At 54.6% G+C, this 24,998-nt stretch overlaps 1 protein-coding gene and 1 pseudogene across 20 annotated transcripts in view; both read right to left on the bottom strand.

The window, feature by feature from the left end:
- Positions 1-1,405: 1,405 nt before the first annotated feature.
- CTTN (cortactin) overlaps positions 1,406-24,998 on the bottom strand; it is a 38,125-nt gene continuing 14,532 nt past the window's right edge. For 8 of the 20 annotated variants that reach the window (XM_055356030.2, XM_055356034.2, XM_055356033.2 and 5 more), the window contains 13 exons: positions 23,645-23,755; positions 22,567-22,621; positions 21,161-21,271; positions 18,434-18,544; positions 17,780-17,890; positions 16,708-16,818; positions 15,284-15,339; positions 12,840-12,909; positions 9,044-9,192; positions 6,719-6,808; positions 4,711-4,888; positions 4,271-4,342; positions 1,406-2,946 (listed from right to left, as the gene is read on the bottom strand). In XM_055356030.2, the coding sequence (XP_055212005.1) occupies positions 2,810-2,946; positions 4,271-4,342; positions 4,711-4,888; positions 6,719-6,808; positions 9,044-9,192; positions 12,840-12,909; positions 15,284-15,339; positions 16,708-16,818; positions 17,780-17,890; positions 18,434-18,544; positions 21,161-21,271; positions 22,567-22,621; positions 23,645-23,755 (1,362 nt within the window). In that variant the 3' untranslated portion in view covers positions 1,406-2,809. The remainder of the gene's footprint in view (positions 2,947-4,270; positions 4,343-4,710; positions 4,889-6,718; positions 6,809-9,043; positions 9,193-12,839; positions 12,910-15,283; positions 15,340-16,707; positions 16,819-17,779; positions 17,891-18,433; positions 18,545-21,160; positions 21,272-22,566; positions 22,622-23,644; positions 23,756-24,998) is intronic. The other 12 variants (XM_055356042.2, XM_055356041.2, XM_055356038.2 and 9 more) reach the window with 2 other exon arrangements.
- LOC129525474 (uncharacterized) lies at positions 18,552-21,152 on the bottom strand (annotated as a pseudogene).

The following is a 24,998-nucleotide window of genomic DNA, read 5'->3' as shown; positions in this document are numbered from 1 at the left end:
GACAGAAGGCACGGTGAGCTGACATTAAAACGACCACATCTACACTGGGCGCGGTGGCTCATGCCTGTAATCCCAGCACTTTGGGGGGCTGAGGCAGGTAGATCACTTGAGGTCAGAAGTTCTAGACCAGCCTGGGCAACATGGTGAAACCACGTCCCTACTAAAAATACAGAAAGTAGCCAGGTGTGGTGGCGTGCACCTGTAGTCCCAACTACTTGGGAGGCTGAGATGGGAGGATCGCTTGAGCCCTGGGTGCACAGGTTGCAGGAGCGGAGATCGCGCCACTGCACTCCAGCCTGGGCGAAAGAGCAAGAACCTTTCTCAAAAAACAGAAACAAAAAACCCCAACCACATCTAAAAAGAAAGCGGCTAAGATTCAGGTGGTTGGCTCCAGGCGCTCAAGCTGCCAGGCCATGCTTGGCCACCAATAGAACAGAAATACAGACCCACTCAAGATGTGTCCCGCTCCTGTTGAGCCCCTGCCATGCTCATCCGCAGGCAGCACAGGCACAGACAGACTGGGCAGACAGTGGGCCAGCGGAGGCCCTTTCTGCACGGCCCCCTCCCTTCGTCACACCCTGTCCTCCAGCCCCCTGACCCCGTCTGCCCACCCCAGCTGGGACTTTCCCCTGGTTCACAAGCCTTCATGCCTCATTTCTTCAGGACCCAGCTCCCTGCAGGTGGCTGCAATCTCACCCGGCAGACAGGCCCTGTGTGGGACGGGGCTCGCCGTTAGGGCTGCGACCCTGTGATGCAGAACCCACAGCAGCCTGGTTGTGGGAGGGCGGGGGCACTCTCATGTTAGGCTCCTGTGGGCAGAGCTGGCAGAGGCACTGTTTCCTAAGCCAGAGGCAGGTGTGGGACAGCCCAAGGGAGGAGGCACTGCTCCGTCACCACCCAGGTTGGAAGGGGTAGCAGGCATGTTGCGCAGCCGAAAGCTCCCTGGGAGCACCTCATGGGCATAAGTGTGAGCCGGAACCCAGCTCCCCAGCACCCCCGGCTCCCGAGGGCACACCTGCTCCCTCAGTGTCACTGTTCCCCTTAGCTTTTAACTTCTGGTGCCCCTGAGCAAAACGAGACTGGGAGCAAAATCCCCCTCAGGATTTGAGAACTGTAATTCAGAAATGACTTTTAAGCACAGAGTGTTTTATTTTGCTTGGAACCTTTGTGCAAAAAACTGAATCATCTGCCAGAGTAAACACATTTCAGTTCATAAGCAGCACCTTTGAAGGAACACTGAAAAGGGAACGTACGGTTCGGTCTAAAGCCAGAACAGAACGCGCGAGACGCACTGGACGGCGGGAGAGCCTCCGCCAGCCCAGGTCCGGGGCGCAGGACGCCGAGAGTGTCAATGCAGCTTCCACTGCAGAACGGAGTGACCACAGACCAAAGCAAATCACACAAGTGGATCAAAAAAAGTTTATTCTGAATTCTTTAATTTAAAAAAACATACCTATGAGGTGTGCTACAGGAATTCAGATACAATAAGTTGCATATAAAACCCGACCTCATTGCTCATTGTGGTAAAGCAAGGATGATGAGAAAATGCACCTCAGGAGCAAAAACACGCTTCACGGGTGCTCCGGGACCCAAGTCCCGAGACATTTCCACGTGACCTTCTGGAAAGACACACCGCCCACCTGACTGCACGACGGGACTGGTCCAGCCTCCCGGCTCCTCAGGAAGGAGATGAGTTTCCTACAAAGTGAATGGCCACAAATGCCAGGACAGCGGTGTCCCGGAGCTGTGGGGGGACCTTGGGGAAGAACACACACTCATCTGCACTTCACACTTCTAGCCTTCAGCTGATCAAACTACTGTAATTGAACATGATATTTTGGCAAAAATACTACACCCCCATTGACGGGAGGAGGGTTCCTGGCGGCTCATAGCAGAGCAGGCACTGCCTTCCTTCCCAAGGCCGAGAGGCCATGCTGTGACATGGCACACACACCGCCCCAGGCTGCCCGGTGGCCCAGGGACCATATGGGTGACAGTTAAGACATCAGCCTTTGTGAAAAGCCAAGCCCGACGCAGACCTCAACTGCACTGTGCGTTCCAATCCAGAGACCCGTGGGGCAGGGGAGGATTTCAAGGACTCAGTGACACTGCCCGGCGGGGGCAGGAGAGGCTCCCAGCAGCCCTCCTGGCGACCTGGGCAACAGGGGATGGGTAGAGATGAGGACAAACCGAAGTGGGCACAGGAAAAAAACCAGGGTCTCTGCTAGAAGTCACCTGATCCTGCAGGCTGTCACGGTATGACATAGGCAGATTTCCCATCTGACATGGCAGCTCCTGTGCTCTGGGTGACTTAGCTCCGGGTTAACTTCCATCAGGCCCAGTCCTCTCCTCCCCAGCAGTGAGACTCTAGAGGAAGCCCCTCGTCTGGGACAGTCCTTCCTGCCTACCCGCCACAGGGCCGACCTGAGGCCTCGTGCTTGTCCTGGGAGGTCCCGACTGCACTTGATGGGCACGAGGGCAACACGCGCACAAGAGAATGCGAGCTCCCTGAAGCTGCCGCGTGACAGTCAATTTGGCAAAAAAGAAAAAAAAAAACCATCAATGCATAAAACCAATTACCAAAGTCCTCCTAAGGAATGTGATTACAATATATTAGCAAATTCTGTGGCATAAACATTTTCAAAAGCATCAGCAAAAGTATTAAATATAAAAGCAATGTGTATATTCCCCTCCCCACCTTCAAAAAAAAAAACAAAAAAACAGAAAAAACCCAAAACCACCCAAGAACCAAAGAAGGCCTGATCTGTAGTGTGAGGATCCAGGGCGCAGCTCCGGGGGGCTGGGGGCCCTACTGCCGCAGCTCCACATAGTTGGCTGGGAAGAGCCCGTACCGGCCCTTGCACACCCCGCGCCACCAGCCGTCGTCAATCATCTCGATGTTGGTGATGATGTCATCAGGGTCAAATGAGATCTCATCATCGCCCGCTGGGGAAGAGAACACAGAGAAAGATGCTAAAGTGCAAGCGTTTCCTGGTCTGCCAGAAAAAAAGCACAATCCAGAGCGATCTCCCAGGCAGCCTGCTCAGAGATGCCCCCTGCAGAGATGCGGGCCACCGCGGAGGCTCCTGCTGCCTCTCCCATGCCACCAAGGCCAGATTTGTGAACATGAGCCGAGAGAGTACAAAGAGGCACAGAGCCCTTCACACAAGCACCAACCCCACCCGGACCCCTTCCTCAGGAGCAGGTTTCCACCACATAACTCCAGCCCCGCCCGCCCTCCCTTCCCCTCTCTCTGGCAGACGTGTCTGTGGAGGGGGTGGGGAGATGGGCTGCGCCCAAGGTCATGGGGCTGTGGAGGCCGCAGTGGAAGGACAGCCAGGGGACACCCGGAGAGAAGCCCGAGGTGATGGCTGAAATGGGAATGGAGGGCAAAAGCCATGGTGATGAGAATCCACACACAGGTGCCGAGACGCCACAGACACACCCACGTGTGCACACAAATGCACGTGTGCAAAAGGGACTGAACGGGGACAGCCAGCGCTCACTTATGGTAGAACGCCAGCTTCCGCGCTGATGAAAAGTTGCAAATAGGAAGCACTCAAGAGGCAGAGGCCTGGGGTTCTGAGGGGAATCCCACGCCACCCGTAAGATGCTTGTCAACTGCAGAGGGGTGGTGGTGACTTTGTGGACCAGGTGGTGGCTGAGACAGAGGGACAAGTGGACGCCATGCGGCCCAGCAGAGAGCCCCACCGCATGGTCTCCACGACCTCACCGCCACCAGAGCACAGCTCAGCCTGGCCCTGAGGGAACACGGGGAGGGTGGCTGAGGCCAGCCCAGGAGCTGAGGCTGCTCTTAAACTGCCAAGGCCGCAAAGGGAACTCAGGGGAACTCGCAGGCCACACGGGAGCTGGCGGCCGGGGCAGGACAGGCAGGAATGGGGTCTCGAACATCAAGGCATCTGTGTGGCCCCCTCACCTGGAGGGTGGGGTGTCCCTGTGGGACAGCATCTTTGATCTTGGGAAACACGCTGGAGTCTTTGGGGGTGGCAGCACCCCTGCAGCTCTCCAAGGGTTCAGAGAATACTAAAGATAACAGGGGGTGTGTGCGTGTGTGTGCAGAGATGGAATCTGGGTAGGGAACATGGGAGTTCTTGGCACTATACCTGCAACTTTTCTATATCTCTGAAATTATCTCAACATAAATTATTTCTAAAACTAACAACGCTAGAGAAGTGAATTCTCAGAAAACAAGCAGAGGCAGGTGCAGCTGCCTGGGTCTCCCCTCCAAGTGCTTTTGCAGGCCGCTCACCAGCCTGGTAGTCGTACAGGGCGACGGCTGTGATCCCCAGATCGTTCTCGTACTCATCGTAGGTGCTGTCCTCTAAAAGAAAGCCATGACAGAGCTGAACAATACAAAGTCCCACACAGGTTCCCAGCCTTCTCAAGTTTTAGACAACACTTCCTAAGATTTTGTCTCAAGGACACAGGACGGCAGCTGAAACCCTCCCTTCCTCTGCCCCTGCCCACCCGTCCCCAGCACAATGGGGATCTTCCTGGGACCCAGCACAGGAGCCGATGCCCCAAATGTGCCTAGAGCATTTCCCTCCAGGGACAAGAAGACCCTATAGCAAGCAAGCAAAGGCGTGTCAGTGGGAAACCCACGCTCCTCGCAACGACGCCACAGGTCGAGCAGGATGTCCCGGAAGCTCCCTGCCCTGGGCAGGGCGCTGCAGCGTGGGGCCCCAGTACCTGCGGGATAGTGGCCCGGGGCCTCTGCGCTTTCGTAGACAGCCTCTGTGGCATAGGCCAGGCCCTGCTGGCTGCCGGCCTCTCGGTAGTCAGCGGCCTCCATGCTGTACACGGGCTCCGGCTCCGTCCCACTCACAGGGCCTCTGTAGCTCAGCTCTGCCTTGAAGGAAGCCGCATCCTGGGGAAGGGTCACACGCACATGGCACGGGGCCCATGCTGGCTTCCAGAGAGCAGTAGCTGTACTGCCACAGCCAGCAGAAACCCACGGGCCATCTAATTCTCAGTCCCAGCCAGGACTGAGAAAACAGACGCGGTATAGGAAGGCCAGGCCTGCCGGTGTGTTCACCATGGTGATGAGTGCCCACATGCCATTTCCTTCCCGATAATGACCTGGTCCTCACCACTGGTCCTCACCACCGACACTCCAGTACTGCAATAACCACGCCCACAGCAGGTTAGGAGACACGCCCCTGCCCACACTGTTGCCTGGGGGTAGAGCCTGTCTTTGTTGGGTTAATTTGGCTGATTTCTTCTTTTAGGCCTCATCTCCAAGGCCACACAAGGCACCCTTGGGCCGAGCGGCCACCTCCTGCCCTGTGCTGCTCGACCCTGGCCCTGCCTGACAGCGGCTTCACCACATGGCTCCAGAGCAGCTGAGCCTGCAGACAGGGCGTCGCCAAGAATCACATTCAACTACAAAGGTGCGCAGTGGAACACCTCTCTATCTATAACCACTGCCGCTTCGGAGCCCCAGCGAAAATTCTGAACTGCTTATCACCAACAGTGGCTTTAATCAATGTTTCTGACCAGGGTCCATCTGATGTCACTGGCAGTGACTGAAAGAAAGCAATGCCGACAGCTCAGAACCGCACACCCAGGAGATCTGGGAAGAGCCGGTGGTGGAGAGCTGCTAGCCAGGGAGAGTAATCGGGCAGGGAGAGCGACTCCACCCTCAGCACAGGCACCGGGAACCACACAAGGGCTGAACTGCACGGGAGGGGCAAGGTCGGAGCTTCCTTGAGGCAGATGGCGCTGGCTGCCAAGGGGAGGGACTAGAGGGGGAGGCCGGTTCCTGACGAGCTGCAAGGCCTCACTTACCACATCCCCCCAGGGCCCGGCAGGGTAAAGGCAGCAGGCAGCAGCATAGCCAAGGAGGGACAGTCGGGTGGTGACGAGGCCACGGCCAGCGAGGCCCAGATCCCAGACCTGGCCTGTCTCCAGGGCTCTCTCTGGGCTCCTGAACTACCATGGTCTGGAGTGTGACCCCTGTAACTGACTGGCTCCTGGGCGAGGAGAGATGAATGCACAGACCAGGATGATGGCCACGGGATGGAGAAGGGGCAAAGGCTGGGGACAGGAGAGTTGGTTACAGGTAGAGGGTGTAGTTATCGCAGAGGTGCTGGCGGGGAGCAGGAGACCCAAAGTCAGGGATGGGCGGGGCATCGGCAGGCGGCTCTGTAACTCAGGGATGGGGACGGAACACTGGGGGACCCATGAGAGGGGGTGAGCAGCACAGGGAGGGGCCGGACAGCATGTCTGCAGCCACACTCATGAGGGGCTGCAAGGCTGGAGAGCTGAACGGGGCAGGCATAAAAGGCAGATCGTGCAGGAGGCGGGGGCTCAGTGATGAAGGAAGGCAGCATTGCCATTAGGGAGTGAGGCGGCGTCCCGCACAGCAGAGAGCAAGTGGGGTGAAGACACCCCCATCTGATTATCTGACAGCAGGTGACTCCAGCAGGGACTGCAGTGACAGTGGCCAGACTACAACAGGCTGCAGAGGGGTGAAAGGATGGCATGTGGGCCTGCACAGCTATCCCCTGACAGCACTGAGGCATGTCACCCACCTCCGAGGCGCTCCTGGCCCACCCCTCTCCAGGCGTGGAATGCAGCGATGCCCTCTACACCCACGCCATGCTGCCTGCCTGCAAGGGCTTCCTCCACTACACAAAGAGGACCTGGGCCCTGGCAGTAAGTCACTCACGCTCATTCAAACACCAAAGACACCAACCTCATAGACGGGGCTCGAGGGCAGCCTCTCCTCGGGTGGCTGAGGTGCGGGCGACGCAGGGGGCGTTTCCGTTTTGGCTCTGGCTTGCTCCTGTGATTGAAAACAAACAGCAATCAGAATGCTGCCATGACACTCTGCACTGTCACGCCTGCCATGTTTCAGAAGATCGTGCGCAAGCCCTAGGCATGCTCTGGGAAAAGGAGCGGAAAACACCCACACCAAGGCTGGGCTGGAGCACCAAGCCTCAGATCCCACCAGCACCCAGGCAGGATCCGAGGGGCAGGTGAGCTGGAGCACCAAGCCTCAGATCCCACCAGCACCCAGACAGGATCCGAGAGGCAGGTGAGCTGGAGCACCAAGCCTCAGATCCCACCAGCACCCAGGCAGGATCCGAGAGGCAGGTGAGCTGGAGCACCAAGCATCAGATCCCACCAGCACCCAGGCAGGATCCAAGGTGCAGGTGAGCTGGAGCACGAAAAGTTTCAGATCCCCCCAGCACCCAGGCAGGATCCGAGGGCCAGGTGAGCTGAAGCACCAAGTCTCAGATCCCACTAGCACCCAGGCAGGATCCGAGAGGCAGGTGAGCTGGAGCACCAAGCCTCAGATCCCACCAGCACCCAGGCAGGATTCGAGGGGCAGGTGTGCTCTGAGGCCGAGATCACACAGCCAGTGACGCGACAGTGCTGGGACTGGGCCACAGCTCATTGTCGCCCACACACGATTAGATGGTTTAGGCACAGATTTGGGAGTCTGAGTTGATGCTGCAATGGGTTGAGACTTTGGGGACCTTAAAATGGGCTGAGTATGTTTGCACATGGGATGGACATGAAGCTTTAGGGGTCAAAGGATGAACTGGGGAAGGATAATAGCCCCTCAAAGCTGCTGACATCGCAGTCCCCAGACCCCATGGGGAGGGACTGTGTATGTGATGAAACTAAGGGTTCTGTGATGGGGAGAACTCTGGACTGTCTGGGTGGACCCAATGTAATCACAAGGTCCTGAGAGGAGGGAGGCAGGAGTGTGAGGGACAGAGGAGGGGCGGTGACAACGAAAGCAGAGGCTGGAGATGGGAAGACACGGCCGAGGGGCCGCCAGGAGGAACACAGCCCTGCTGACATCTTTGAGGACTTCTGACCTCCAGAGCTGTAAGACACTAGCTGTGTGCTGTGTGTGGTGGTGACTACGGCAGCAACAGGAAACTCACTGACAGCCTGTGGGCTCCAGTGCCAGACGCTAAGTCTGAGGGTGAGGTGGCAGGCACAGGCACACCGGCCAGGGAGCTGCCCAGGCAGGATCTGAACCCCAGGTGTCCACTCCAAACCCCTTCCCCCCTCTCCCTCTGCAGGCGGCCTTGCTCTAACGGGAACAATGGTAGTGCTGTCTTGTCTTGTTGAAGAGAAAACCACCCCTGGTCTTGAGAGCCTAGCACGGTTCCTGGCATCTATGGCCTTGCTTGACCCCAACAGGACAGTTGTAAATTCCCACGTCACCTGATGCCATCCACAGGTTAAACACCCAAAGTAGCACGTCCTGTGTGGCCCTGCAGGGGCAGGGGCAGGGCCTGGGGTGGATAGGAGAAGCCCAGGCTTCCAGACAGGCTGGGCCTGCCCCACACTGCAGACGCCCCAGCTGCAGAACCACACCTGGTAACTTCACACACACACATCTGTAGGCCTCAGGCTCTATTCACAACCACCCTGATCCAGCTGAGCACAAGGAAAGTCCTTGCCGGTGGCAAGCCACCCAGGCTAGACCCAAAGCACCCAGACACAGGCTTGTGCTCCGCCCCTGCCAGGGGTGTGCTTCTGGTATCTTTCTCTGGGAGCGCTTCTCCACAGCCCAGGGGCTTGGGTGAGTGGGGCTGGGCTGGCCAAGCAGAAGCAGGCCCCGAGAGCAGGCTGCCTCTGCACAGAGTCCCCTCCAAACCCCAAACTTCCACCTGGGAAAGGAGGGGCTTCCAGAGGGGGAGGGGTGAGAAGAGACTCAGGCTGACATTTGGACAGGAGCCCTGTGGAGGTGGAAGCCGACAAGACTCTGCCGTCAGCTCAGGGACAGAGGGCAGGGCAGGTTGGCGGGTCCTGGGGCTGGACTGGCAAGAACAGGATAGCGCTAGCCGGCTGCCTGGAGCATTGTGGCCAGAGACTCAGCCTATGTGTGGCTGCAAGTGACAAGTGCCTTAATGGAGAGCCTTAAAGGAGAGTTAAACATGCCTTCCAAGGAAAACCTGGCCAGGAGAGAATAAGCCCCGCCCAGGCCCCAGAGCTCCCAATCCCCTCAGCACAGGTCCCAGGGAGGGTGCGCTGCGGCCCACTCCTTGCCGCTCACCTCCAGCTTCCTCCTGGCCTCTTCCTGCTCCTGCCGCTCCTTGGCCATCCGCTGGGCTCTCTCCGCCTCCGCCTTCCGCCTGTCCTCCTGCTCTTTCTCCTTAGCGAGGTTTTCAAAGTTAGCTCTGATGTTACTTGTTTTGCTGGTCACTATAGAGGAAGGAGGGAGGACGTGTGGCTTGAGCACAGCAAAAACACCGCTCCTGGACAACAGCCCCACCCACACAGGGCGACCTCCCCAGGAACCGGTCATCCCCCTAACCCCCGAGGAGGGAAAGGTTCTTGCAGCTGCCAGCTCAGCCCACTGGTCCGGAGCCAGCACTGGGCGCCTGCCGCAGGGCACTGTGTACCTGGTGGGACTGGCAATCCCCCTAAGCTTGGCACCAGGAAGATCTCTAAATAAGACGGTATCTTCACCACCACACTCACCTCTTTAAATAAAAACAGCCAATTTCCCTTAAAGACATCTGTCCTTGATAAAGCAGTTAAGGTACTGATGTATACTGTAATTGATGTATACTGAGTATAGTAAATCTCAACCAGAGTATACATTTTTTTATATTCTGTGTGACAAAAATGGCAAAGAGGGCAGTGGCTCATGCCTGTAATCCCAGCACTTTGGGAGGTTGAGACGGGAAGACTGTCTGAGATCAGGAGTTTGAGACCAGCCTGGGAAAGACAGTGAGACCCCATGTCTATTAAGAAAAAATGATAAAAATTTAAGTCAAAAGTGGGGAATATGGCCAGGTGTGGTGGCTCACACCTGTAATTCCAGCACTTTGGGAGGCTAAGGTGGGCAGATCACGAGGTCAAGAGATCGAGACCATCCTGGCCAACATGGTGAAACCCTGTCTCTACTAAAAATAGAAAAATTAGCTGGGCTTGGGGGCAGGCGCCTGTAATCCCAGCTACTCGGGAGGCTGAGGCAAGAGAATCGCTTTGAACCTGGGAGGCAGGGGTTGCAGTGAGCCGAGATTGCGCCACTGCACTCCAGTCTCGCGACAGAGCGAGACTCTGTTTCAAAAAAAAAAAAAAAAAAAAAAAAGTGGGAAGACACATGAGCCTTCCCTGCTGTGTCCAGGACTGTGGCGGTGGCTGTCTGTGTCTCAAGGAACATGAATGGAACCATGAGAGCTGCAAGTTGACTGTTTTTTCATGGAATAGCGTTTTTCCCTGAAATAACAACTGACAGACCAACTATGGTTATGCAAAGCTGGGTATGTGGCAACAGTTTTCTCCCAAGTGAATGAACTAAGCCTATTGTGTCAAGAAAAATTACTGTAGTATTTGTTGCCAACGGGAAAATTCCAGCTTTCAAGTAAAAGACAGAATTTTGAAAAATGTGAGGCTGTCACATGAACATGCTGATTTCCACTCAGCCTCTGTAGATGAAATCGATGACAGCAAATGTGATTTTTTTGGTATTGTGTAATGAGAAGTGTCCACAACTGGAAGACGAGCACAACTCAGAGACCCAGCATTTTCCAAATGACCGACACACAGTGCTGCCCAAGCACAGTGGGTAGCGAGCCCCTCACAGGGCCAGAGGAGCCGGCCTGCAGGACCACCACCGCCTGGCACACTTGGGCAGCGTCGCAGAAGGACACCCACGCTGCCCTCAAGGTTACAAACACTCCTCCCTTTCCCAATCGCCTACCTAGGTGATTCCACATGTTCTTCCTAAACAACGTAACATTGACAGACTGCAGAGGCAGATGTGAGAGTGCAGCCATCTTCTATTAAAGAGATTTATAAAACAAAACAATGCCGGTCTTCTCACTAAGTGCTGGGATTACAGGAATGAGCCATTGTGCATGGCCAGTTGTATTATTATTTTTATTTTTTGAGATGGAGTTTAGCTCTTGTCGCCCAGGCTGGAGTGCAGTGGCGCAATCAAGGCTCACTGCAACCTCTGCCTCCAGGTTCAAGCAATTCTCGTACCTCAGTCTTCTGAGTAGCTGGGATTACAGGCGTGGACCACCATGCCCAGCTACTTTTTGTATCTTTAGTAGAGACAGGGTTTCACCATGTTGGCCAGGCTGGTCTCAAACTCCTGACCTCAGGTGATCCACCCACCTCGGCCTCCCAGAGTGCTGGGATTACAGGTGTGAGCCACCACACCCGGCCAAGGTTTATTCTTTTTAAGTGAACCAATTAATAACTTTCCAATGGGTGTGGTCGCCCATGCCTGTAATCCCAGCACTTTGAGAGGCCGAGGCAGGTGGATCACCTGAGCTCAGGAATTCAAGACCAGCCTGGGCAACACAGTGAGACCTCATCTCTACTAAAGATAAAAAAATTTGGCCGGGCACGGTGGCTCATGCCTGTAATCCCAGCACTTTGGGAGGCCGAGGCGGGCAGATCATGAGGTCAGGAGATCGAGACCATCCTGGCTAACACGGTGAAACCCCATCTCTACTAAAAAATAGCAACAACAACAAAAAAATTAGCCGGGCGTGGTGGCAGGCGCATGTAGTCCCAGCTACTCTGGAGGCTTGAGGCAGGAGAATGCCGTGAACCCGAGATGGGAGGCGGAGCTTGCAGTGAGCCGAGTTCGTGCCACTGCACTCCAGCCTGGGCGACAAAGTGAGACTCCGTCTCAAAAAAAAAAAAAACTTAACTGGGCATGGGGGCACGCGCTTATAGTTCCAGCTACTCCAGAGGCTGAGGCAAGAGGACTGCTTGAGCCCAGGAGACTGAGGCAGCAGTCCTGCCTGGATGACACAGCAAGACCCGGTCTCAAAATAAATAAATAAACCATTCCTCTCTCTCTCTCTTTTTTTTTTTTTTTGAGACGGAGTCTCGCTCTGTCGTCCAGGCCGGAGTGCAGTGGCGCGAACTCCGCTCACTGCAAGCTCCGCCTCCTGGGTTCACGCCATTCTCCTGTCTCAGCCCCCCGAGTAGCTGGGACTACAGGCGCCCGCCACCATGCCTGGCTAATTTTGTTTTCGTATTTTTAGTAGAGACGGGGTTTCATCGTGTTAGCCAGGATGGTCTTGATCTCCTGACCTCGTGATCCGCCCGCCTTGGCCTCCCAAAGTACTGGAATTACAGGCATGAGCCACTGTGCCCAGCCACATTCCTCTAATTTCTAATATAGTCAATGTCATCAAATACATCAACATCTTGGGGGTTCTCACTAGTGGTCAAAGTGTCAAAGCGCCCTGGGCCCTCAAACTCTGAGAACTGTGGGTCCACAGCCCCCGAAGGAAGTCAGTGGTGGCTCTCTGCATCCTGTGTTAAATTTAGCACTTGCTCTCATGTATAACATTTTCCCCAACTACTTGACTCTCCGGGGCAGGGCCCACTTCTGACTCCATCGTGTGTCCAGCACAGAAAAGGACAGGTTTCGAGCTCCCTGTCAAGGGCCCAAGAACGAGCAGCAGAGAGAATGTCTGCTGTTGCCTGCACATCGATGTCATGACGTCTTCCTCCTGTCACAGCTGTGACCGAGCGGCTCAGGGAGCTGGGCAGGCCCCAGCTGCTCCCAGAAGCTGGTCACTGGCAGTGTGGGGGCCCTTGTGAATGTGCACTTAGCCCCTTTGCTATGGGAAGAGCCCCTCGAAACGGGCCTCACTGAAACGGCTGCACCATGCTGCGTCTAAAAGGTGACTCTAAACCTCTGCAGGAGAAACAAGATCTTCATCAGAACCATCATTTTCTTTCCCAAAAATACGCAGCAACAACCACGCTTTCAACTAGTGGTGCGTCTGCTCCTGGCTGTTTCACAACTGTCCTTCCCCTCAGTGTTTTCCTGGGAAACCACACGGTGCTCCTGGTTATCAGCCGGGACTCACCAGCTTCGACAGGTACTGTCTTCTGGTAGGCAGAGGACACCTGGGTGACATCCTCAAAGGTTGACGCATTCTGCAGAGACAGGACGTGGGCGTCAGGAAAGCACTTTTCTCTTTTCTCCATGCCCTGTGGTGGCTCCTGCCAGATGCAAATGCCTTCCCCAGATCTTCCCAAAGGCCCAGCCACACAGCCCAGAGCACTCTTCATGGCCTCTTGGTTTTGCAAACTAACTGAGGCATGAAAACTATTACCAACCACATTTGCAGGCAATCGTGGGTCAGCATTAGAATAAGAAATGCATGTATCTCCATCTGCTCTATCATAAACCAATTCTGGGATCAGCCTCAAGCCTTCCCCACCCTCCGTTGCCACCCAGAGGTGTGAGCATTTATAGGAAGCGAAGACGCTGGGGACACATGCAAGCCTCCAGTGGCCCGTCCTCCACACTACCCAGTGGTGCAATCACACCTTTCTGCATTGCAGGGGACTCAACTATCATCTGACCAAGCGACGGCGACGACTCTTACGTGCTGACTCAGGTGGAGACTGTCAGGGCTCATGGAGACCAGTGGCCGTCCCCAGTTTCACTGTGGGTTTCACTACCTCTGATGAGGACACCTGAGGCTCAGAAGCCACCAGAGCCCCCATACCATGGCCCCTTTCTGCCCAGCACCTCCTGCTTGCCCCCTTCCTGGCCCGCCTGTCCTTCCTCGGACCCCGCTCCCTCCTCCCGTCAGTCAGCTCCAGCGTCTACTCCATGTCCCTTGAGCCGCTTGCACCTGTTCAAAGGCAAGGCCATCAGCCTTACTGGGTCCCATCACCCACTGGGCCGTCTGCAGACATCACCTTGCCCTGAGGGGGCAACCTCACCTCCCAGCCTGGGTTGTAGCCCTATCCCCACAATGTACGGGGACCCGGGCAGTTACGTCACCCTCTCTAAGCCTTGGACTCCTCCATCACACAGCAAACAGAGAGAGAGAAGCTCCACCCCCTCCTGGATGAAAGACAATGATACGAAAGGCCACACCCCCACACTGCCTCCTCACGTGCTCACAAGCTTAGCGGTCACTGCCAACACCAGCAATGCTGACCACAGACACCCACAACACAGGCAGTCCCTCTGGTTCCGGCCTCAAAGCCACAACCTCTGACTCACCCACAGGGGAGCTCCTTCCCTCTGTCTGTCCCAGTGCCTTGCAAGGCCCCTGCTACCTCACTGGGTCCCCCTGCCCAGTGTCCTCTGACCGTATGCCTACTCCCCTCCCAACTCTGCAGGCCACCCGGACCCGGCCCCAGCCCTACCCCAGCTCTCTCTCCCACATCTGCTCCTCCCAGTTCTTCGGCTCCACAGTTGGCCCCAGGTCCACCCCACATCCACCCGACTGCTCCCTCCCCTGCGTCCCTTGGCGCCAAACACCATGCCCTGCTTCTCCACCACCCGAGCCCCTCCAGCTCTCCTCAGGACCACACCCCCCTGCCCAGGCCAACCCCCACAACCCAGACTCCATGCTGAGGCCGGGGGCTTCTCAAAGTAGACCCCCCCAGTGTTCCTTGCCTGCTAACCTTTCTGGGGCCACGCACGTCAGATGCTCTGTGGTGTGTGACGCATGTCACGACATGCAGAATGCTCTGTGGTGTGTGGGGCTCTCCAGGGCCAGCTCTATCCCCGCTCCCCGCCCTCCCTCTGCAGCTAGGCTCCTTGAGAACCTGCAGTGACTCCTGTCCCACCCAGGCCCACACCTCGCCCCTCCGTGGTCTCCTGAGCCTTCTCTCCTGGTGAACTCACACCTGCCCTCAGAAATGAGCCCAGGCTACTGCTCCCTGGGGAGCCCAGCCCGAACACCTGCTCTGCCCGCCTATGCCCCTGGAGCCCACATCAGGAGCCCCTAGATGGTGCTGTGTGGTCAGCTGCGAGGCAAGGACGGACCCTGCCATCCCTGACCACAGGCCACGCACAGAAGCAGGCAGTGTGGAGCCCGCGTCTCTATGAGGCTGAAGACGGGAGACATGGCTCATCACCGCACACGCAGCGCTGGCTGCCAGCGAGGTAGCCCCACACGCAGTCTAACACACTCAGGTTCCAATCTGATTTACTGTTAAGAATTTAAGTTCAAATGGACATGAGCCCTCGAGCCTCTCACCTCTCATGTTAAACATCTGGGTTCCTATGGCAGCCCAGCCGTCCACTGCTGTGCCGCAGCCAGGTGCTGAGCCTGCCTGGCCTGGGGCCCCCAATTAGGAGGTGGGCCGGTGCCAGCGCCTATCCCACAGCACAGCCATGAGGAGCACAAGACTGTCCGAGTCAGTCATCGCCACCACCACCACCACCATGACGGAAATCACTTGTGCCCCACCCTAGCGCGTGGATGTTGGCCAGCACTGTGAGCCACGCCCACCAAGAGCCCCTGCAGGCAGAAGACACTAAGCTCCGGGCTGGAATATTTACCTTATCCATCCGATCCTTCTGCACCCCATACTTCCCGCCGAATCCTTTGGAGTAGTCTGAAACGTGGCAAAACACAACACTTACTCTGAGGTGGAGGCGAGCGTGGGGGTGGCCGTGGGTGCATGCAGACAGATCCAGAAACAGCCCAAGAAGGTGCACCACAGCGGGAAGAAACGAGAATGGCCAAGCGAGGCTTCACTTGCAAGGCAAGTTTTGCTTCCACCCATGGTCGTGAGACCCAGGCAGTGAGAAGCAGAGCACAGGCCAGGGGCAGAGGCTTCAGCATTCCCTGAGGGGCAGGAGGGGCGGCGGGCAGCAGGCAGGAGCTAAGCGAGGAAAGAGGGCACGGACAGGCCTTTGCAACGCGCCACTTCAATAGCACAGTCTTCCGCACCAGCACGGGCTTATTCTCATCTGCTTCCTGTGCGCCTGCTCTACTGAGCGCTAAAAAGAGGCTCAATCGCAGTTTGTTCTCTTGCTTTTTAAGAGAAAAAAAAAATCCATGTGGAAATTCTACCAGCCAAATACTTCCGTTGCAGCAACACAGATCCACATGAAAGTCACACTGTCATGCAGCAGTGATGCCACGGAGAGCCACTGCCATCTCCATGCAGTCTGCGGGACCACCCCAGGTGTGTCTACCTGCTCACACCTGAACACTGCTGTGTGTTTCTAACGCTGCAGGTGGAAAGCCTAGAGTCTTCCCTGCAAGGTTAGGGAATTACTGTTTTTCCAATTATGTGTTCAGGTTCTAATAACCAAGTCCAAATTTTGAAGGTAACAACATAACTTTTCTAAGGAAGGATGCAGAGCTGGCTTCACGTACATACTGTGTGGCTCTGTGTGGAGATGTTACACACATATGGTGTCATCAAACAGAACAAACAAAAAACCTCCCAACCCCGGCCAAAAACACCACCACAAATGAAACACAGAAACCACACAGAACACGCCTGTCTCCTGGCCCTTGCTGCTACGAAGCCCCTGGTCAAATGGCCAGTGGTTTGATTGAACCAACACCTCTCTCCTCATCTGGAAGGCCTGACTCAGTGGCTCACGGCAGTCACCAATAACAGCAGAACAGCCTTGGGCAGAATGCTGCTGGAGACCGGAGATGCCCCAGTCCAGAGACTGGATGGGTCACCGGGTTAGAAAGATGGCACCCACACACTAACTGGCACATCCTGCCATACACAGATCACGAGTTCACAGGGAAGAAAGTGAAGGGGGGAAGAGAAGGGAACCACTCAAAATCAGTGTCGCTCTACTAGAAATGGGTTTAAAGTGCCGAACAGCCTGACAGCTGACAAGTGGTGACACAGGAGGACTGTGTTGCAGGTGCTGACGGTGAGCCCTGAAGTCTGTGCTAGAAGTGGCCGCACAGGAGGGTAGGGGGGAGGGTAGGAGGCTGGTGGCAACTGTGCCTTGCTGGGACTCGTGCTTGGCCAGCTTCTCCTTGTAATCAAACCCCACAGCAGCGGAGTCCTGCCTCTCCGACTGAACACCGAATTTGCCTCCAAAACCAGTCTTATAATCTGAAAATCCACAAGCAACGGTGGGGAAAACAACCAAAAGAGGAAACACAGTTGGGTTAGAATTGCATGAGCATGCGCAAAAATCAAACACAGTTTCCAGAAAGCAAGGGCTCTCCTGAGCTTAGGGCCTTTGAGATCCTACTCCCAGGCTCAGCGCCAGAAGGTGGCTCCAGAGGTCAACGTTAAAGAACGAACTTAAAATCTGAACACTCAGTGAAGATCTGGAAACAGCCTAAGAACTGTACTTCAAATAATTCAGTAAAGGCACTCCCGGCTGTGCAGTTCATTCTTAGGGTCCTACCCACACTGCAGACGAGTGTGCGTATCTGTGTACACGGGAGGAGAGACCCTGCAGATTCGGAGGGCGCTGCAGCCCCATTAGCCCCGCTCCTGCTTCTCTCAGGGCTGGGTCACACTGAGAGGGTTTCAGCCCCCTCAGGCTCCTTTTCCCAGGGAAGGGGCACCCATTCCAACAAGAAAACACTTTCGGTTCAAAAGTAAGTATCTCCTGCCAAAAACTGTGGCCCACTTTATAGACAAGAAGCCTGGACGAGGAGCACTGCAGGCTTGGCCCATGTCCCCACTCCCGGGTAAATCCAGCCCCCCGCTGCAGGCCTGACCCATGTCCCCACTCCCGGGTAAACCCAGCCCCCCGCTGCAGGCTTGGCCCATGTCCCCACTCCCGGGTAAACCCAGCCCCCTGCTGCAGGCTTGGCCTGTGCAACCCACTTCCAGGTAAACCCAGCTCTCTGGGGCACCACCCCCATGTCAGCAGGGAGGGTTTGTGACTACACTAGCTGGAGGGAACTGGGGGATTGGGGGGGCGCACAGGACAACTTCAAACAGTGAAGACAAAACAACGTGCAGCAGGCACACGCAGACACAACACATACCAACTGACCCCGCAAGGAACAAAAACAAACTTCTAAAACCATCTCGCATACGGGCAGAGTGAATGTACCTTTTTGGGATTCATGCAGCTGCAATTTCTCCTGGTGATCCCAGCCAAGGGCACATTTGTCTTGTCTGTCTGTCTGCACACCAAATTTTCCTCCAAACCCTTTCACATAGTCTACATGCACAATGAAAGGCCAGAACCCATCATTAACAGGTAGTGCAGGTCACAGGTGGAAAGTATGTTTTCAATACAGTTAAACACATACGATTCACTCAATCTACCCTTCCCTTCCGGATCTTTGGTAATACTTTAGATAACATCCATGAAGAGGCCCTCCTTGGAGAGTGGCAGGAAATAACCTAGTCTATGACCTCAGCATCGTGACTAAGCCAGACAGGACCCCATGGAAGCTCCCACGCATGCGGCTTCCACCCGCACCACGAGGCAGCACAGGCTCACACGGGCAACACAGACGTGCGGGGTGTGGCCACCACGATAAGCAACGCCGCTGGGGCTGGAGCGCCAAAACACTCAAGCTGCGAGTTCCTATTTAGCAGCTGTGTTTCTGGATGTGCCGTTTTCAAGTTGGGTATTTCATGAAAAAGAGACATCTACGTTAAGGGCTATCAATAACGCTTTGTTTTTCCTTTTCCGGTGTGGCTACCACCTGTCACATTACTAGCTGCTGGCTGGAGGGTAAGATAAAATGGAAGACACCTTTCTGGGACTCGTGCTTCTCCGTTTTGCCTTGATACTCAAAGCCGACGGCGCTCTTATCCACTTTGTCCTTGTCGATACCGTATTTGCCGCCAAAACCTTTGGAGTAATCTAAAAACAAACAAAAAAGGACTACTTTAAAAGGAGCAACGAAATCAGTGAACATGCAAGTATTTTATCCTTTGATTAAAAAAACAAAAATATTTCAGGTCCACTGTAGGACCACTGAATAATACAGACAGTATTTAAAAGTGCTATTTATGTGTAATAACAGAAACACAAACAGTGGTAACCAGAGGTGGGGGCGTGTGCCTGCAGCCCAGCTACTCAGGAGGCTGAGAAGGGAGGATCACTTGAGCCCAGGAGGCTGAGTCCAGCCTGAGCAACATAGCAAGACCCCATCTCTAAGTTAAATCATTAGCTAATCTTTTAAAAATTAAAAAAACAGGCTGGGGGAAGGGGCTCACGCCTGTAATCACAGCACTTTGGGAGGTCGAGGTGGGCGGATCACCTGAGGTCAGGGGTTTAAGTCCAGCCTGACCAACATTATGAAACCCCATCTCTACTAAAAATACAAAATTAGCTGGGCGTGGTGGCCCACACCTGTAATCCCAGCTACTCGGGAGGCTGAGGCAGAAGAATCACTGGAACCCAGGAGGTGAAGGTTGCAGTGAGCCGAGATTGCGCCACTGCACTCCAGCCTGAGCAACAAGAGTGAAACTCCATCTCAAAAAAAAAAAAAAGAATTAAGAAAAAAAATTTTTTTTTTAAAGTACAGCAGAGGCTGGACACAGTGGTTCACACCTGTAATCCCAGCACTTTGGGAGGCCAAGGTGGGCAGATCATGAGGTCAAGAGATCAAGACTATCCTGGGCAACATGGTGAAACCCCGCCTCTACTAAAAATACAAAAATTAGCTGGGCTTGGTGGTGCATGCCTGTAATCCCGGCTACTCAGGAGACTGAGGCAGGAGAATTGTTTGAACCCGGAAGGTGGAGGTTGCACTGAGCTGAGATCGCACCACTGCACTCCAGCCTGGCGAGAGAGAGAGACTCCGTCTCAAAAAAAAAAAAAAAAGAAAGAAAGTACAGCAGATGAATTCCTGTAACATCATCCATTGCATCCAGAAGCTAGCAGGAGATGAGAGTTTATGATAAGGCTCTAAGCTCAGGAGGCAGCAGAAGGGCAAGGCTTTCAAAGGCCACTCTTCACAAACTGAAGCACGCAGGGGGATGCCAGGAAACAGGACACACACAGCATCCTCCAGAAACTCCAGTTCTACTCAGAATGAAGCCATTTAGCATGTCACTGTGACACCAAAACATGACTCTCTCATGGACCCACTAACAGCACAAGGCAGAGGATCAAGGCCTGGGAGAGGAGGCCTGAAGCATCCAAGGAGCCTTGCGTCTGCCCAGGTGCTCGGCTTGTGCTCCCTGGCTCCCTGGAGTCACACACTCACGCAGCTTCGCGGAGCATGCGCTGCTCACAACTGTGCGGTGTCGGGAAGAGGAGGAATGGACTGTTCCCAGGAAAGAGGCAGAGAGCAGAGGCAAGCAGCTCTGTGCAGCAGGCAAGGCCTGACCGGCAGGAAGGCCAGGACAGGCCGCGACAAACTACAAGCCAAGCTGCCCTCCAGGCCACCGGCACTTTCCTCAGGGAAATGCCAAGCCAGCGTGGTCGGATCTTCCAGTGGTGTTTCTTGCCTTGGGGTAATTTTTTTTTTTCTGAGTTTTTAAATAGTCAAGCTCTCAGTTTTCAAATGTTGGCAAATATTTTTAAAAATTTAAATGTGCAGGCCAAACAAGAGGCACAGGGAAACAGGCAGGCCACAGCCTCTGCAGCCCTGGGAAACGCTCTGAGTGATGGTGTACAGGCTATGCAGTGGGGAAGGAAGAACTCAGCACAGCCTCCAAGGACAACTTGGCAGTATCTATGGAAATTTTACATTCAATAGCCTTCGGCCCAGCAATTCCATGTCTAGGAGTTCTTTTGAATAATCACTTGTGAACAAAACACAGGTACAAGAATGTTCCCTGCAGTCAAGTTTCAGCCGAGCGCAGTGGCTCACACCTGTAATCCCAGCACTTTGGGAGGCCAAGGCAGGGCGATCACCTGAGGTCAGGAATTCAAGACCAGCCTGGGCAACATGGCAGAACTCCGTCTCTACTAAAAATACAAAAATTAGCTGGGCGTGGTGGCGTGTGCCTGTAATCCCGGCTAGCCGGGAGGCTGAGGCACGAGAATTGCTTGAACCAGGGAGGTGGAGGTTGCAGTGAGCAGAGATCACGCCACTACACTCCAGCCTGGGCAACGGAGCGAGACTCCGTCTAAAAGAAAAAAAAAAAAAATTTACAGGTCACACCTGTAATCCCAGCACTTAAGGAAACCAAGGTGGGGGAGGACTGCTTGAGACCACGGAGATCAAGACCAGTCCGGGCAACACGGCAAGACCTCATCTCTACCAAAAATAAATAAATAAATAAATAAATAAATAACCTAAATTCCACATTCAGAAAAGGAATGGTTACATGGACTATGGAATCCTCATACGATGGGGAACTGTGCAGCCATTCGAATTAGGAAAAGCCCACATACACTGGTACGAAAAGAACACCAAACATTTTCAATTAAAAAATCTACAACAATCACGTGTGCAGAGAGAAAATGCCCTCGTGGGTGTTTCTGGAGCAAACGCATGATTACAGACCGTGGGGTCCGCCCCACCTCTCTGTGACTCGTGCTTCTCCGTCTTGCCCTGGTAGTCGAAGCCCACCGCGCTCTTGTCTACTCGGTCGGCCTGCACGCCGTACTTGCCGCCAAAACCACTGGAGTAGTCTGGAGAGACAGGGCAGCAATTAGCACGGGGGCCTGAGGACGAACTACACTGTTCCTTTTGTTAAACTAAGCAAAAGTGTGTAGGGGTTACAACTCACAAACACATCAAGCGCACATTTTAAAATGTACAACAAGCCACCCACCGCTCCATACAGGTGACGCTGGACCCGTTTCACAACAGGTGCATGGGGGGGTTCTGGGCCCTGTCAGCTGTTACAGGGCAGTTCCTTTGTGTAGTCAGAAATGACGCTGCATGCCCACTTTGAAAATCAACTGCTCAGGTAAAAGCTGGAAAGCTTCATACAAAGAACCAGCATTTTGGAGGCTGAGGTGGGTGGATCACTTGAGGCCAGGAGTTTGAGACCAGCCTGGCCAACGTGGCAAAACCCCATCTTTACTAAAAAATAGAAAAACTAGCCAGGGGTAGTGGCACACACCTGTAATCCCAGCTACTTGGGAGGCTAAGGCAGGAGAATCGTTTGAACCCAGGAGGCGCAGGTTGCAGTGAGCCGAGATCGTGCCACTGCACTCCAGCCTGGGCAACAGAGCGATACTCTGTCTCAAAACAAACAAACAAACAAAACAAAATGAAAAAAATGAAAAGAGAAAGCCTCATATGAAGAAAGCCATGCAGCTGAACATGGGAGACAAGACCCTGATCCTCCGCCTGCCCACGCCACAGCTACCTCCACCTAGACTGCACCGAGACTGCGTAAGGACTGAGAGCTTGTTCCCCGGAGGATGCAATGACACAAAGGAGGAAGAACTAAATAAGCTTGCAAAAAATAAACTGAGAACTTTAAGGTGGTGATATGCTTTGGTCTTTCAAAAAAGAGACTGCATGATGTAATCAAGATTAATCACCAGCAGTTAAGACCGTATGTGTATAAGGAAAACAAGAATTTAACAACTCTGGTTTCTAGCCTTAGAGGGGGAAGTTAGCTTTCTGCCGATCAATCTGTGAGCTCTCTTTTCCAGGAGGAGCGCTGCCCAGATGAAGGGAAGGCGGCTTCCGCTACAAGGGGGAGAAGCCCCACAATGACAGCAGATGCCAGGGCTCCGAGGAGGATGTGTAACGGGGAATACATCCATCATGTGGTATCCAGATGATCCAGAAACATGAAGAGGAGGGCAGAGTCCTCCTTGTGGCAACAGCCACCGCTCAGGAAATGGCTTCAGGTGGCTGTGACTCTCCCCATCAGGGCCCCCGGAGCACAGGAAACGGCTTCAGGTGGCTGTGACTCTCCCCATCGGGGCCCCCGGAGCCGGCTCTTTCTGCACCTTTCGCGTCTTACCTTTCTGGGAGGCATGCTTCTCAGTCTTCCCCTGGTATTCAAAGCCTACAGCAGACTGTGACGACCAAAAACACATGAAAAAGTGGGGAGAAATACTTTCCAATGTCCCTGAAACAATCTCTCTGAATTCATGACATGACATTTAAAAAAATATGAAACACATGATGCTGTGACCTCTGGGTTCCTAAGCCAGGTGCAGGTGGCAGTGACGCAAGAGCTCTGGCATCCTAAACGGACAGGCCAGCAAACGTTCTGCAAGGCCCAGTGGGCGGCGCGGGCCAAGCCATATCCCTGGCGACCTGCCCTCCCCAGCATGCGGCAGCAGGGAATGCTCAGCTGATTCATTCCACGGGCTTCACAAAAACTCGCTTCTCAAATAAGTCATGCTGAGAACATTAATATTAGTAATGAGAATAGCAGTGGCCACCAGGGGTGCACTCCCACCAGCCAGGCACTGCGATGGGCATCTGAGCAAACACCCGTGAGATAGGTATGATCATCCTCCTCATTTCACAGACACATAAATTCAGAACCGTGGCTAATATGTCACAAAGCCACAATCTGCCACCAGCATCAGCTCCCTGCTCCCTCCAGGCTCCTGATCGCTCCTCTATTAAACAAAAGAGCCAACAGCCCCGAGCCGAAGAGAATCAAAGAGGTTCGGGCCTAGGATGACTGCAACAACACCTGGACGCAAAGCCTGGGTCCTGGACACAACGAGCGCATCCTGCCCCCTGGTACAGGCTCTGATGTCACTCTGTCACAGTAACACACATGTGAGAAACACGGGTGGAAACGGTCCCTGCTGGCACATTTGGACAGACACAGGGCCATCCAGTACTGAGGCACGTAGTGAAGAGCGACCGCAGGGACTGCTACAGCAAGCCCGCCACATCCTGCTTCCTCTCTCTGAGAGCCCAGGCTCTCAGAGCATCCTGGGAGGCAGATGCCCCTCTCTGCAGTCCCCCAGAGCTGGAGGGCACCTGCCTGCTACTACAAGCGGCCCAACAGGGCTCAGATCTATGGGGAACGCCCCTCTTGCCCCAACCTGCCCCAGTCCCAGTGCCACATCACTCACCTGATCAACTCTGTCCATCTGGACACCAAACTTGCCTCCGAAGCCACGGACCGAGTCCACCTGCGAGCAGTGCTTGGAAAGTTTCGACTGATATTCGTGGCCGACAGCTGACTGGAACAGGGTTCAAACACAAAGCATTAGACACCAACGACACTGCGGCGCTTCACTTCCTCCCAGAGCAGGGCTGGGGGAGGCCACATCCTGGTCAGTGCAGGGAAACCTTACATTAACACACCCATCTGGGGAGCCAAGGAAGGCGACACGACTCCTGGGAGGCCCGGGTCCTTGGTGCAGGCTTTTTTTTTTTTTTTTTTTGAGACGGAGTCTTGCTCTGTTGCCCAGGCTGGAGTGCAGTGGTGGGGTCTCGGCTCACTGCAAGCTCCGCCTCCCAGGTTCATGCCATTCTCCTGCCTCAGCCTCCCGAGTAGCTGTGACTACAGGGGCCCGCCACCACGCCTGGCTAATTTTTTGTATTTTTAGTAGAGACGGGGTTTCACCGTGTTAGCCAGGATGGTCTCCATCTCCTGACCTTGTGATCCACCCGCCTCGGCCTCCCAAAGTGCTGGGATTACAGGCGTGAGACACCACGCCCAGCCCTTGGTGCAGGCTTTCACGGCCCACCCCAGCCCTTGGGCTCCTGGAAGCTGCACACGAACCCTGGACACAGGTCGGGGCCACCAGTGGGGATTTCTGACACGACCGGGCATGAAGAAGGGACACAGAGCCAGCAGCCTGTGGCAGGATCCGTGAGACCTGCTGGTGTGGAGACTGCTGGCATCTACTGAAGTGGGACCTCTGAGAATCACATGACCAAAGAATCGGCACAAAAAATAGTCTGCCAGCAAACTATTTTGTTCTAATAGACTATAAACAAAAATAGTCTGCAAAACACAGGCTCACATTGGATTTCCACTGAGCAGCACCCTGTTCAGGCAGGAGCCAGCTGCCGGCTCCCATGCCAGCTCATTTCAGCATCATTAATGTCGTCAGCCCCCATCAGCACACACAGGTTTGGGGACCTTCTGTTCGCCAAAGCCAGCAGGTAAAGCCCAAGGTTCCCCTGGGCTTTCCAGACCCGACACCCAGCTCTTCTGTAAATAACGCCTCTGGGACACAGCCACAGCCATTCACAGGTGTGCTGTCCACAGCTGCTTGTGTGATTCAGCAACTCCGTTCGGCAGTTCTATTGAGAGACCCTCTGGTCCACAAAGTGGAAAAGATCTCCTACCTCAAAGCACTGGCCCTGCTCCAGTCGTGACACCGAGGCCCCAGGGCTTTCTGAGGCTCCCTCCTCACAGCAGAGCCGGGTCAAGGACTCCTTCACAGACAGTGCGGGCACATGGCCCAGCAGAGG

This window comes from Gorilla gorilla, chromosome 9 (genome assembly GCF_029281585.2).
Source record: "Gorilla gorilla gorilla isolate KB3781 chromosome 9, NHGRI_mGorGor1-v2.1_pri, whole genome shotgun sequence".
NCBI classification, from domain to species: domain Eukaryota; kingdom Metazoa; phylum Chordata; class Mammalia; order Primates; family Hominidae; genus Gorilla; species Gorilla gorilla.
Note: the sequence above shows the minus strand (reverse complement) of the source record. Positions and strands in the feature narration are given on the sequence as shown.